The sequence below is a fragment of the Adiantum capillus-veneris genome, chromosome 19 (assembly GCF_014529385.1).
Source record: "Adiantum capillus-veneris isolate H3 chromosome 19, ASM1452938v2, whole genome shotgun sequence".
In the NCBI taxonomy this organism is placed as follows: domain Eukaryota; kingdom Viridiplantae; phylum Streptophyta; class Polypodiopsida; order Polypodiales; family Pteridaceae; genus Adiantum; species Adiantum capillus-veneris.
Window position 1 is genome coordinate 13,578,617 of NC_140949.1, and position 15,037 is coordinate 13,593,653.

The window sequence follows — 15,037 nt, forward strand, 5'->3', positions numbered from 1 at the left end:
TGTCACATGCACATCTAACCCTATGTGCATGTGAACAAGTTGTAACTCCTATTTCTAGGGTTTAGGACAGCCTAGGAAGTGTTCTGGCAACCTTGTGAGCCTGTACGCAGCATGTGCATGCCCAGGCACTTAGAGTAGTTGCATACTCTCTGATTGCACAACCCATTAGTATTAGCATCAGTACCCAACACTCAACATAAGCATTTTTACCGCATGAACCCATTTTTCCCAAATTGCATGTGAATCACGTCTTGCAGGGATTTTTATTATTATGTGACTTTTCAGTTCCAGAATCGTGGGGTCTTCCAAGAGACTGCTCGACCCAGCTTTTTGCACCTATATATGGACCCCATTGGGCGCTAGAAGAAGCCAAGGAGTAGAAGCACCCAGCAATAGACCTACAGTACCCCATCCTCCCTCACGTTTTCTCAAGAGGACCAACGTTTTGGCATCCGCTTTTTTCAGCCAGCAGCAGCGCTTTGTTTTCATCGGCTTCTTGGCACAGTACCACATCAGATCAGCCTTACCTCGTCGTGGTCGCCCTTTCCATCGCGGCCAAGACAACGATTTCAGTTTTCAGCCCTCAGTTCAGCCAGCGTTTTTCAGTTTTCAGCCGTCGTCGTCGCCGATGACAACAGTTCACCACAGTAGCCTCGCCGCATGTGCAAGATCCCATCAGCATCCCTAACATTTTCAGATTTAAGCCCTTAGCCTCGACATCGTCGTCGTCATCGTTGTCAAGCATCATAGCATTTAGGACCATTATACCAGACTTTGTGCAATCTAAAGCAAATGCCTCTCTGGGGCCCTTGGAGGGGGGTTTGGGATCCCATCTGGTGTCGTCTCTTCTCTCTCTATCACTCTCAACACTTTCTCTCACAGGTTTCACTCTCTTGTCTCGGTCATTGCACAATCTCTCATAAGTCAAGGAAGGTTCTCTGTTGATTTTCTTAGCACGCAATACACAGAGTAAAAGGAACCTTGAGCACTCATTGATCTTTCATCTTGAGCATACACCATCATTCACTTCCGTTGCACATTACATTTGGCTATTTGGTGTGCTATTTTAACTACTATGTATGCTACCATCTTCTTCACTTGGGTGCATTATTGGGCTTTGTGCTCTATTTGAAGTATTTGGAATGATCTTTTGTTCCTTTAACCTCCAGGGGTTCCTCTTAACTTCTTTGGGATTTCTCTTTGGCAATTGTCACACTTATTCTACACTATTCATGACATCTTTCAAAAGATCCTAGAGTTGTATTTTGATTGCTTTTAGTTGCTCACTTCTTCTTCATGGTGATGAGCGCTGGATTCTACTTTGTTCAGTATTGTTCGTTCCTCGCCGGATCCATCTTGCACACATGACATGACACAAGTCATACTTACGCAAAAACAAGTGTAGAGAGTGGACTTGAGGCTCATCTCCCAGTCATAGAGCCAATAGGGGCTCACCCTTGAGCTTGGGAGCTTGTAGCCAACGAGCTAGCCTCTACCACAAGGGTTGGTGTGTCACAAACTGCTGATGTGTCAAGCCACTGAAGAGCGGAGCCAACATGTAGATCTCGACCGAGGAGCTTAAACCCTAAGAAGAAATAGTGGAATTTACATAGTTACCGGGGAACACGTTCCCTTGGCCCTGGAACGCCGTTACCTCCCCCCCCTGCTAAGCCGGAACGCCCCCGAACATTTTGCCGTTTCTGGTGACCACTCGATACAGGAACGGCTCCGGAACGGCCAACTCTCAAAAATGGGGAGAAATGGGCAGTTTTTTGCAAATTATTTGTACTGAACATTAGGTGTTTTTTAAAGTGTGTAAGGACTAAAAATGCACCCCCTCACATCCATTCCCTTCTCAAGCAAATCCACATGCCCTCAAGGTCTAAGGCTTAAGCCTTAAGCTCTCTCGACTCTCGAGTCTCAAGCTCTCCCCCTCTCACTCTCTCAAGCTCTCTCCCTCTCACTCTTAAGCTCTCTCCCTCTTTCTCTCTCTCAAGCTCTCTCTCTCTCTCTCGACTCTCCCTCTCCCTCTTGCATCATCCATGGCCTAGGGGTCTTCAAATCGAGTTTTTTGTGATTATTAGAGTCATAAGACTCTAATACTACTTGTATTCAAATTTCAAACATGTAGAGATAAAAATTGCATTATTTAGGTGTTTTTTATGCCTCCCGTTTCGGACCCCTGGCCGTTCCCCTGTTCTGCGGGGGTCCCCGTCGCCGTTCTCGTTCCGCGTTCCAGGTAACTATGAGTAGAAGAAGTCTTATCATCTTGCAAAGTGTTGTCGAGTGGCCTACTTTTATAGAGGAGTTCCCACCAACTTATGGGAGTTTGTGCGATGGGGTTTAAGTGACCTAAAGACTTAAAAAACAAAGCTGGATCCATCCACACACACACACACACACACACACACACACACAAGAATTGTGTGATGATGTGGCCGTTGTATAGAAGACCCGGATTTTGGGCAATTGTGACGTTCTTTTGGGCATGCCTTCGCATTACAAGAATGATGCGACACTTCAGATCCGGAATCGTATAATTTCGTGATGCAGAAGGACAAGCTAGTCGTCCTCAAAGTTCGGTTGTTCGAACAAAAACCTGAATGAATTATTTAATTGTTTTAAATACTTTTGAACTCTGTTTGGTGATCCTGTTTGAAATATGCCGGCCGAGGAGCGTAAACCCTAAGAAGAAGCAACAGAAGAAGTCTTACCAACTTACAGAGCTTTGCCGAGTGGACTATTTTTTAAAGAGGAGTTCCCACCAACTTCTGGGACCCCGTTCGATAGGGCCCAAGTGACACAAAGACAATAAATAAGGCTGGACACACACACATCACACACACATACACATAGACACACACACAGAGAGGCTCTTTTGCGTAGCAATCGATGACGTGGCAGCAAATGTACGGAGCTTCCGCGTTTTGTGTTGACATGCCACATGGCATTGTACGGCAGCCCGTGATTTATGCTGACAGTTGGTGACGTGGCAACAATATGCATTTTTGCGTTTTACGTGCTGGGAGATTTTGAAGACCATATGCTTTTGAGTTTGGAGCTTTTCATGTAAACTGCTTTTCATAGGCCAAGGGCCTTCAAATATGTGCAGAGGGCTCAGTCTCTAGCACTCTTCTTAGTGAAGGTGCAGAGCGTGAGTACCACCATTGTACTGAGTTTAAGCCATATAAAGAAATACCGAAAGGTGCGCTAAGGTTTAGGGCCAATGCTCTCTTAGGGTGTCACAAATTGATGACGTGGCAGTACTGTCCGGACTCACATTGATGACGTGGCAGTAATTGTACGAACTGTCTGCACGGTAGTTGATGTGGTAGACAATATGACTCCCCTTGAAATGCGCTGATAGGCTCGCAGTATCGACGCTCGTAAAATGCGCTGACAGGGTGCTGACGTGGCAGATTGTACGAAATTCCACTTTTTGCGCTGATGCTTTTTCATGTAGCTTTAAGACCAATTGCTTTTGAGTTGGATTGCTTTTGGGGCCTCGCTTTGGCATCCCTTGTAAGAATAAAACCCTTAGGAGCCTCACTCTTCAGAGCATCTGGACGCGTGGTATCAAAGCATCAGGCGTGTGATTTTCTCAAAGCATATCGGTTCTATCAAAGAGCAGACAGGGCATTTGGGCACTTTGAAAATTGTTATTGAAGAATCTCTGCACTTTGGAAATTGTTATTGAAGAACCTTTGTGTCCTGACCCCGGACTTATCAGCCACTCCCACCCTTACTTCATCGCGCATCGGACGCGCTCTCGTCGTCATCGCTCTGTTTACAGGGTAGAAGCCATAACGAATCCCTGATTACACATGGTTCTCGTGGAGAATCTGACAGAGATAATGCCTCTCAGAGGAGATATCACAGGGTGAGGAGATACTCGCTCCAGAATAGATTTTGGAAAAGAAACTGAAAGGGATACTGATATCTTGTTGTCTATGGGCAGATAACTAGTAGGAGGGAGGAACATGCATATGAAATCATATAGAAACATACAACTGGACCTCGACTCTTTTGCAACGAGGTGAACCATCTGCTTAAAATTTTACCTGTTTTGCAGGTGAAATCGAGAATAAGATAATGACGAATTGGGAGCGACGACAGCTCCGCAATGAACCTGATTGCCATTCGAGATAAGAATCATGAACTTTGAATGAATGATGATGATTCTAGTGCATCAAGATTCCCATATGAATGAGATGACTAGATACTGTTGTGAACGCATCAAGAGTTCGTGCGGGATGAGATGGCTACACAGGGATCTAGGTGCATCAAGACTTCTAGACGGATGAGATGACTAGATGATTGAAACACGGTGTTCAGTATGAATTAAGTGTGTGATTTGTGAACTGCATGTTCAATGAATATAGAACATTGAAATATGAATTTGCGAAGATGACTTTGATTTTTGTATGAAATGAATGTTTTCTGAAAGAACTTGCTAGTTGTGTGCAGATAACATGTGAAATTGATGATGATGAATGCAATTGGGAGCAATGACAGCTCTAGAATGAACTTGATAATGAAAAGAATCATGAATTTTGAATCATGAACAATTCGATGGGATTGTTTTAGCGCATCAAGAGTTCCTGCGGGATGAGATGGCCACACAGCTAGAACTGAATGATTGGACCACTTTGTTCAATATGAACTTAATGATGGATTGGGATCCCCGAAAATGGTTACTCGCTCACGACAGTGCTCGAGTTCGGATGGAAATCTATGGACATGATCACAATATGGGATTAGTCAATCTGACATCAGTGAGATCTGGGATAGATCTAGATAGGATTGCTAATTACGTTGTCGAGAATCATGGTCCTAGATTAGAACGGAATCCATGGACGTGATTGCGATATTGGATTAGTTAAATCGACATCAGTGAGGTCCGGTGGCGGATCTAGATGCCATTGCTAAATATGTCGCCAAGAATTACGGCCCTAGATTCTAGTGAAGTGATCCAAATGTGACTGTCGTCTTTGTACTAGTGCTGGATTTGTGTCGTCTAGTGCGTAGGTACTTAAGAGTCAGTGTCTGTTGAACTGGTTTATGGCTTATGTCTGATTTTGTAGGTGCAATCGAGGGCGATTACAATTCTTTCGGGGGGTAGGGGGTAGGTCACAAATTGATGACGTGGCAGTATTGCTTGGACACACAGTGATGACATAGCAGTAATTGCACGGGCCGACTGTACGGCAGCTGGCGTGGTAGACAATACGGCTCCTCATGAAATGCGTTGACAGGCTGGCAGTACGGATGCCCGTAAAAGGCGTTAGGGTGCTGACATGGCAGATTGTACAGAATTCCGCTTTTTGCGATGATGCTTTTTCTGGCAGCTTTTGGAGCTCTTGCTTTTTGGACCAATTGCTTTTGAGTTAGATTGCTTTTGGGGCTCTGCTTTCGGCATCCCTTGTAAGAATAAAAGAACCCTTAGGGGCCTGACTCTTCAGAGCATCTGGACGCAAAGTTTGAGAGCAGAGGACCCCTTCAGGAGTTGTACTTTGCTCAAGCATTAATATAAAAGAAATACCAAAAGGGTCGCCAGTCTTTGGGGCCAATACCTTTGGGCACAGAACTACGCCGGGCTGTGTGGACCAAATTGAATTGTGATTAAAGTGTGAAGTATTTTCAAGCGATTCTCTCGTGTGTCGTGCCTGATTTCCGACTTGGGGTGCCCAAGTCTATGACATTGGGCGTAACTCTGCCACTCCCCGTCTCGTGTTGTGCATCTCCTTGAGTTCAATTGTTATTTGAAGTGCTCAAAGTTGTTCAGTTTGTTCTTTTTCCGTTCGCACGTGGTGCCCTTCCCCATGACATGGTTTCCCATACCACCAAGCCTACCGATATGGGTGTGTGGGCAGAGCTGCCAAGGCCTAGAGTCCAAGTGTGGGTGATCACACAATATGGCTCAGAATGAGCCCAAGGTCCTAGTAATACAAAAAATGTGTTTGTGTGTGTGAGTGTTCACACAAACACATACTTACTTACATATACATATCTATATATTTATGCACACGTGTGCACACAATATATATGTTAGTATGTGGTACGGGGGGAACATAGTCGACAAAGGATAACAAAAATCAAAATTATTTTTGTGTTCGTGTGTAATCTTTCAAGTTCAAGAACGCTTGTTTCATTTGTAACCTTTTTATTCTTAGACAAGTTCTAGAACGCTTAATTTGCTGATCAATCTTGTAACTGTTATACTTATAACAAGTTGTCCTTGAACACTTTATTTCTTTTCTCTCCTATCGCTAGTCATTGACCAAACATTATCAGACTTGTTGAGCTATTGTTCGTACAAAATGCAGTTTCCTTGACTAAACGTAATTACAGCTAGTCATACATTATTTACATTTGACATGTAACCTGTTTGCAGGCAAAGTATGAGGATGCTATAAGCTCAATAGCAGAGATTGAGAATAGAACTGTAATGGCAGAAAGTATGCTAGAAGCAACCTTGCAGTATCAGGCTCTTGACCACAATGCTCCACCTCCACCTCCCAAACGGAACGATGTTACAGGAGCTTTGGGGGATGTTTCTCGATGGTCTTGGCCAAGGCTTTCTCCAAGGTAGACTTCTTGATTGCTCTGATGAATTATACCAAGCTAGGAGGAGAATCTTAATTTTTTAAAAATTAGAAACAGGTTTTAAAAGGAGAACATAGAGAAGTAGGAGGGCTGGACTTCCATATGTTAAGCCCTGCATCTGGCACTGATTAATGTAGATACAATTCAAGAGGCATGGCTCTGGAGGAGGCCGTACTAATGTTTGAGGGCATTCAAAGGCCATGTGTCCAAATTTCTTGCAATAATATCATGCACCAGCAAACACAACTTATCGCACAAATCAAAATGCGCAGGTATTTTTGAAACACCAAGAAGGTGCACCATTAAAGAATTTCGGCTTACACTGGATTCATCTAGGTATATGTATATATAAGGAGGGGGACTCATAAAATTCAAATCTGCAAGTAGGCAGGGGCAGGCAAATCACCTTTCTGAAACTAGAAGCAATTGGGGTAATATGGCGCCCAAACATTTAGGGAAACCAGCCTTCACCCTTATTTGATATATCACAATCAGGCTTTTCTCCACTCTGTCATGTGCCAAAGAGGATTCTTATCTTGCACAAACCCTTGTTGAGATTCCACGGAACTCATAGCTTATGGAGTGTGTTGAAATATATCCAAATGTGTGCACTGCGTGGGAGATCACTCTTGCCTTGTTGCCAGCCGCCGTGAGACCCAGGATCATGTTATTAGCGTAGTCATTTCCTATTGCCTTTTAATTTAACTCAATAGTATCTCTTCTTCTCTATCTTTGTCAAGCATTCAATTGTTTGAGGCGCCTCCTCATTAGCATTCTGACTACTTCAGGGCAAAACTCATAGCTTTGTACTTAGCATCTATAGAAGAAAGAGAAACCATAGGTTCCTCCGTCATACTTCATCAGATAATTGCGGAAGCAATAACTTTGAACAGATCTACTACTATCAAGCGCTCCTGCCAAGTTTGCGGTACAAAGACTAATGATTGTATTGTTATTATTTTTCATAATGATGCCAAGTCTAAAAGTGCTCTCACGTACCTTAGGAGGTGCTTCACGTCCTTCTAGTGGCTTTCCCAAGGTTTGTTGAAACCTTCCCTTAAACACCTGCAGCTTCACATGTCCCAAAGAGTATGGCTCAAAATACACCAACCCTTTCACAATCTATTTTTTGTACATATAAGGTGAGACTTGGATCTCATTTGTTTTGGTTTCGCTGGCATAGCAAGGACATCATGGATTTGGTGTCCATTGGTAGGGATTGTGTTTCCATTGTGAAGGTTCAAGTTGTTTTTTTACTAAAGTTGCAGAGTCATTTGCACTGGATCGTACTTTATTGGTCACTTGCTCGTGAGGAGTATGCATGGAATGCTACAAATCCTCTCATATTTAAACGTTCTTCTCAAGCAAGGTTTGCATCTTTGGTAACATACAGGAGTCTCAGTAGCCTTTTCGAGTGGAACGACCACTGTTTTTTGTGTGGGGATGCTTGGCTGTAGTTCCCTTGGAGCTAAGGCATACCTTATTGTATGTTGGATTTCCCTCTAGTGATAGTCAGTACTGCTGAAAAAGTGTGGGTGTGTTTGTGCATGCATGCGTGGGTGCATCTGTGTGTTTCATTGGGACTATATCTGTAAATATGTACTGCTGTGATAGAAACAAAACTTTTAAACTAGACGATGGCCTGTTATTATAAACATTTAGAAGTAATTCACATGCCACTACAGGGCTTCTGATGTCACGTCAGTATCAACTGGAGGGAAGGTAGGAGAGGGAGATGTCACCAACAATCTTACAATGAACAGAAGCTCAGAAGTCCAAGTTTCTGAAACTCCAAAGCAAGGTCTACTGTCCCGCCGGTTTTCCTTGGGATGGCGTGAGAAATCAAAGGTATTCTAGTAGTTTTTTCCTTACGTGGCTTGAAATCTAGCGGGTTCATGAAGATCCAAGTTTAATTTCCTCCAGAATAAAACTACCATCTCTAAACAATGTAGTGCATGTATCAGGAAAGCAATGGAGCTATTGGAACAGAGAATCAGTTGTCTCCTTCTGCGCAAGTTCCTGAGAAGTAGCTTTTTTGGGAGTCCTCATGAAACCCCCCTTATCGAACAGGAGTCATGCTTGCATTGCAGACAAGGTGATTTTGCAATGGTCCTCATTTAAGAAGAGGAGTGAAGTGCAGCAAATTTCCGCTTCCTATTTTGTGCTTTCACTTAAAAGGAGCTCGGGGTGGAAGGTAGCTGTGACTCCTCTTCAAAGAGGATCTGATCAGCACTGGCTCCAGCAAGCTGACATTGTGTTCTAAGACCAGTTGGCTGCTGCTTGGACCATTGTACAAAGATAGTCGTTTGATTAAAATGCAAGGCAGCCACCAGTTAGAGCAAATCTAACACTGAATACGGCATATGTTTTTTTCTGGCAGAGCCACAGAAGGATGTCCTGAGTTACCTGCCAACCAGTACAAAAAGAGAAGTCAATTCTTAATTCGTTATCGAGGTCCACCTGTCTGTGACCAGCTGTTCAAGCTCGTTGAGTTCCCTGCACATCTGGGAAATTTTGATTTTTTGTACTCATCAGCATGCTTTATCACATTATTCTTTCTGATTGTACCAATGCAATCAAAGATATTTCACAAAGCCTCTTTCGGTCTCTTTTAGATGTAGGTCATATAATTGATCAATCTTGGATCATTTTTTTGGCTCGCAATATACTATAATGTCAATTCTAGTGGCAAAAAGTAAGAGAGGACAATGTGCAACCACATGTGAATTCAGCCTTGAACTGTTTCTGTCCTCTCGACACGAGAGCTCTGTAAGTTGGTGAATGAGGCGCAAGCTTGCCTTGTGAATCAATTTCGGCATCAAGTCATTGTCATCATAACATTTTACAGGTGGTATGTGAGCCTCATAGACAGTAGTGGCTTGCCTCATTTCCAGTTATATTGTTTGATTTATTGCGCACTAGAGATTGTTCATCAATTAGCCATGAAATAGCCCCTTTTAGGATTCATTGATGAGCTAGTTTACATTCAAGTCTTGCTTGACAGGTCCACACGAGCTCTGTGAAGGCTGCCAATGGGAAGCCTAGTAACATGAAACAACCACCACCAATGCGGAAAGACTCTAAGAAGGCTCACACCAAGATCAAATTTCCTGGAATAGACTTTGGGCAGATTAGAGAACTGATGGAAAGACATTTTGCTATTGACTTTGGTCCGTTAAGGTCAGGATGGTCATTGGGAATTTGTATTATTTAGACTATAGCTATCCTAAACAAATTGGCACGTGGGGATCATGAAAAAAGCAACCAATCCTCTTTGAATTACTTAATAGTAACATTTTGTGTGGATATGACTCAGCTTCCCTTTTGTAGTGGTTTGGGTTCTTGCCAAACTATGAAATCGATTTAGGGTGAACATTCATATGCCACCAAAAGATGATTTATGTAGTTGCTATTGTGTAGTGAGCGTGATGCGTCACAGCCACGTGGATGTTGCAAACACCTTAGAGACTAGCTTCAAATCCGTTGCAACAAATGAATAGCATAGGACTCTCTTGGATGTGTGCATCCATAGTGGGTGGCAAATACAAAACCAAGACTACTCTAAGAAGTGATGTAAAAGACGAGGCGTATGCCCTAGTACAACATGATATTTACGTTAGTGGTCCACACCTGCTAGACTATATCATGAGGAGTAATATTACTTGGTTGTGATTCAAGTAATCTCGTTGATCATAAAATTTGGAAGCAAGGAAAACAAAAAATTGATTTTGGAACCAACTTAAGCAATCAAACGATTAAGAATACATGTTTGATGCAAACCCACGATGATAAAATGTCTTGAGACATAGATTGAAAAGAGAGAAAGTGAGCAAAAGGCATGTCATGATGCAAACATTGAATGGTTGACAAAGTGCAGACACAACTTCATAAGGGTCGGCTTTTGAAAGAGAAGAATAATGGTAAGAGCCTTCTAACAAAATGCAACTGACAAAGCCAACTGTGCTGAAAAATAGAGGATGAATGCCTTGGAATTAAGCAATCAAAGGGAGGAGGATGAATGCCTTGGAATTAAGTTAAAAAATCACTTTTGATGTTGGTAAATGCATAAGATTATGTCAAGGGCAAGGTAGCAAGCTGTTTTTCAATGGAAACATTATAACAATGGGAATAAAAAAGTCACAGAACCACAAGAATGAAGTAAAATGACCCTTTCAAGATGTGTAGACCATGGTGTTTGAGGGTGATGGTTCATATACAAAAGAGAAAAAAGACTATGCCAACACAATCTAAACAGATACTTACACAATCCAAAGATTGCGGTTTAGCAAAGCATGAGATAGAAGATGGTGGTTCTCCTATGATGGGTTCGACAATGCAAATATGAATTTTTACGTAGCTTTTTGGAAAGATCGAGGTCAATGTAAAGATCAATTGGTTTGATCCCTAAAGAGGTGAATTACTTGTTGAAACTTTGAAAGAGTGTGAAGACATTTTGTTGGTATAAAGGCTTCAATCGATAGATCTAGAGACTCTTGAACACACTTTATTTGACGACAAATGTATGCTAACGTTTGTCATAACTTGATAAACCTATATCGAAACAATTCTCAAAGGAACTAAGCAAAACATTTATCATCTGACACAAGAAGAGGCATAATAGGATGCTAGTATCTCTTGGGCCTTGTGGAGACTAAATGTTAGTGTTGACAGTACTCTCCTAACCTTTGGTTTTTGTTCTAGGCTAGCCATTTTAATGATATAGAAATATTTTGTTTCTAAACGAGGTGTGTAATGGAAATGACCTATGAACTTTGAGAACAGCGGAATCAAGAGAATTAAAGTAAGCATTTTTGTGAGGTCACTTTGAGAACATAGAGGGAAAACTTAATTGATGGTAGCAACATAAACATAGTTTCAATTAACTTGGCATGAACAATATGTTTGCAAGAGAGAGAGAGAGAGAGAGAGAGAGAGAGAGAGAGAGAGAGAGAGTATTAGAGAACATGACAATAGTTGAGGACCCGATTTACTTGGAGCCGGTCCCCCCTCCAAAAGGCGTTTGTATTATAGATTCTCCTATCAAGAGAAACTTGGTACAATACAATCTTTGTGTTCCTTGTGACCTTGGTGATGCTATGAAGATGGAAAGCTTCAGGCATCACGATCATAACATAAACTTTGCAAAAAACATTAACTATCCCAAGCCTCAGTCCCAAGGCCTCAAACACCTTCGAAGGTGGAGAGAGCTAGCGGGGAATGAGGGTAGGGAAGAGGAAGAAGAATCATTCATAGGAGAAAGAAATAGTTTCTCACTTATCATCACTCTTCTTGCTTAGCATAGCAAAATAGCATAGTAATGAATATGAAGAAGATGGCAAGCTTAAGCATTGAAGCATGGCTCTTGGTTGGATTTGCATTCTATAGCTAAGAGTGTTGGTGTAAGCTCTCCACTTCTCAACAAGCTTGGAGAAGGAGATGGAGCTCTTGCACTTTGCACTCCACACAATGAGAGAATGTGTGTCTGTGTCACATCTGTGTTGTTGTTGTCAGCCATGGTAAATGCTGCACCTGATGCGAAAACTACCCGAAAATAGGAGAAAAGGAACGAGAACAACACGTGCTATATAGCACAAACCATAGAATACTATAAGGCACTTGTATGCAGAAAACGGCACTGACAGAATTGCTGCACAAAATGACAAAATTGCCTGTGCAGACCTGTCTGTAGTGGAATGAGCCCAAATAAAAAATATGAGCAGAACAAGCTCTACGAGCTTGCCCGAAATATTTGTCGACCTGCGAACGCTTGCCAAAGCTCACTGAAATCGAAGAAAGTGAGCAGGCGTGTACTGGAGCAGCTGGCGACTGAGCCCGGGAGGACGCAACCTGCTCTAATACCAATTGTTGAAATTAGGGTTGTAGAGAAACGCACACAGCTTGGAGAAGATGAAGGAAGCTCAAGACACACAATTGAGAGTGTGTTACTTAGTGTGTGATGGAAAGATAGATAGCCTTAGAGTGATGGGCGTATATACAATGCACGGGGGGAAAAAAACTCCTAAAGAGGGAAAAAATTCCCCGGCGGTCCTTTTGTGTTCACACACATCACTACCACATGTATATGGTAACGAGCAACCTATGCAATAAAATGTTGTACACTTGGGATGGCAACCATAGGCTAGCCACTTGGATGGGAGTACTAAAAGAGAGTAAGCTATGTTAATGGATTTAATTTGCAAGCATGTATGAAAAAACAATAAATAGATGTCCTTTCTTGCGATATTAGGTGTTGCGTACGAAAAAGATGCAGATTTTCACCCTCAAGTTTGAGTAGAACTAATGAAAGTGGATTCGTCAAATAAGGTCGACATGTTGAGCATAGTAATGCGCATAGACAAGTAAGATCTCTCTTGTATGGTCAAGTGCGCAGTTGTCTAGAAATAGCGTGATATTGACTTGTGGGTTGAATTGCTTCAATTTTTGTAGATTGAATGAGGCAGGATATGTATCCACATCATACACAGACATGCTATAGATTGTGTGGGCAATGGGTCTTGCTTCAAAAGAAGAAATCATGGAGAAACTACCATGTGTAGTATATAGCTAGATGCAAGCATAGATCTATAAAAGGATGGGGAGGAAGTCTTGGTACAATATGCCTGTTGCACTAATGTCACATCTTCTACATCCAAAACGTGTTCTCGGATTGTTTGCTTGTTGGTCAAAAAGTATTGTATTCATAACTTTGTTTGCTCATTGGAGCCATGTCTGTAGGAAAAATATATGCATGCCTTGAAAAAAATTATGGCAGAGAAGGATAGTATGCTTCCGATCAAGTTTTAAGCCAGATACAAAAAAGCCTTCTTTGAGGTAGATGTGCAATGTTAAAAAATGACAAGATATGCGTTGGCGATTGTTGACCCTGCATTGGGAGATGAATGGTGGAGGTGGTTCGGTCTTGAATCTCACTCAAAGCTATGACAAATGTTGAAATTGCATGTTTTCATTGACCCTGTTGGACTTTTGCATAGGACATTGTGCGGAATCAAGTCGACCGGTCGGCCAAAGTGGATAACAGAGGAAAGATTGTAAGGGTTGGCATATGTAGTTCTTTCCTCGGACTAAAAGCCATTCATCCTGCATGCCATGGCCTCTGGTGGTCCAAGAGATGTTAAGAGTTTGGACATTCCTCAGACAGATGGGTGCATTTGATTGCCTAGTCTTCGGACAATTTAGTCTTGGTGATAGATCATGTCATAATCATTTTTACGTTGTCACAGGAGAGTCTAGAGTTTTTTGAGAGTGGTAGAGGATTGATGTTTTATGCTCTTCCATTAATTAGAGAGGCAGAGAATGTATACAACTATACCCGCAATATACGTTTACAATCGATGCCTGGATTGGACATGGAGTCGTTCATCGAGGATGCTAAATTGACACATAAGGGCAAGACCTTTGCTTATGAGCTAGGCATATTGAAAAGGGAGCTCAATCTGAGTCAAGCAAGCATTGCCAGATGCAGGAAAGAGGTGTCTTTGCAGGTATGCACGTTAGACGATTGCATTGCAAACAATAATTGAAATTTAGCGCTAACAATGCACTTGCTTGTGTTAGATGGTTGCGGATGCACAAGTTTACCATAAAAGGGGTTAGGAACTTATAAGAAATGCTTGAAATTGAAAAATCAGAGCATATTTTTAATCCAATGTAGATAGCACGCAACTTTAGGAGCAGAGAATACTAGGATTTGCTATGGTTCTTGGAGTATGGTGAGGGATACTTCCCTCCAAATGAAGAAAAGGTACACAACGATGTAGTGAAGGATAGACAGGAAAGAGCACGTGGAGGCACACGCACATCTGTGATAGTAGAGTCAAGTGTCCAAATGCCTCAATTGGAAGGGTTTGATACAACATCTCAAGTGTAAAAATTAATGCCTTTATAATTGCATAGTGTCTGCTCCCATCGTTACGGTTAGTTTTAGATAACCTAGACAAAATTGATTGGCAGATAGAGTAGTCTGGGGAGGCATCGGGTTCGCAAGGTGCGGCTTGTATAAGAGAGAAATGTGAGTATGCTTACTAGGATCCAAATGGCGAACACGTTTTCATACACTTTAAAAGTTGTTTGTTTCTTGTTGATCAAGAACGAGAAGTGGAATGTCGTGGTGGACTTTGTGACGAGTTTAAAAAGAAAAATTTTGCATGTCTTTGACCTACCAATGGTTACATACCCGTCAATTGGTAAGTAGAAACCTTGATTCAGAGTTGCGTTGTGTTTTGAGAACTTTCTTGTGCTAATTGGGTTATTTGCAGAGAGCGATGGCGACTATATTCATATTGTTCATTTCGGTTTGGGTAGGACAAAGGATGGCTTGAAGATGGCCTTGTTAAGCTCTATGAGGCCACATGTTGTGGAGAAATGTCTTGGTCCGTTGCGTGATGGAGTGGCAGTCGATTCTATAGTGAAC

The 15,037-nt window shown here is 42.1% G+C and overlaps 1 protein-coding gene across 2 annotated transcripts in view; it reads left to right on the forward strand.

Annotated features, from left to right (window-relative positions):
* The window catches only part of LOC147433592 (Ypt/Rab-GAP domain of gyp1p superfamily protein), a 70,860-nt gene extending 61,657 nt beyond the window's left edge, over positions 1-9,203 (forward strand). For both annotated transcript variants that reach the window (XM_086490270.1, XM_086490269.1), the window contains exons 16-18: positions 6,395-6,588; positions 8,292-8,454; positions 8,571-9,203. In XM_086490270.1, coding sequence (XP_086346396.1) covers positions 6,395-6,588; positions 8,292-8,454; positions 8,571-8,636 — 423 coding nt within the window. In that variant the 3' untranslated portion in view covers positions 8,637-9,203. The remainder of the gene's footprint in view (positions 1-6,394; positions 6,589-8,291; positions 8,455-8,570) is intronic.
* The last annotated feature ends 5,834 nt before the right edge of the window (positions 9,204-15,037 follow it).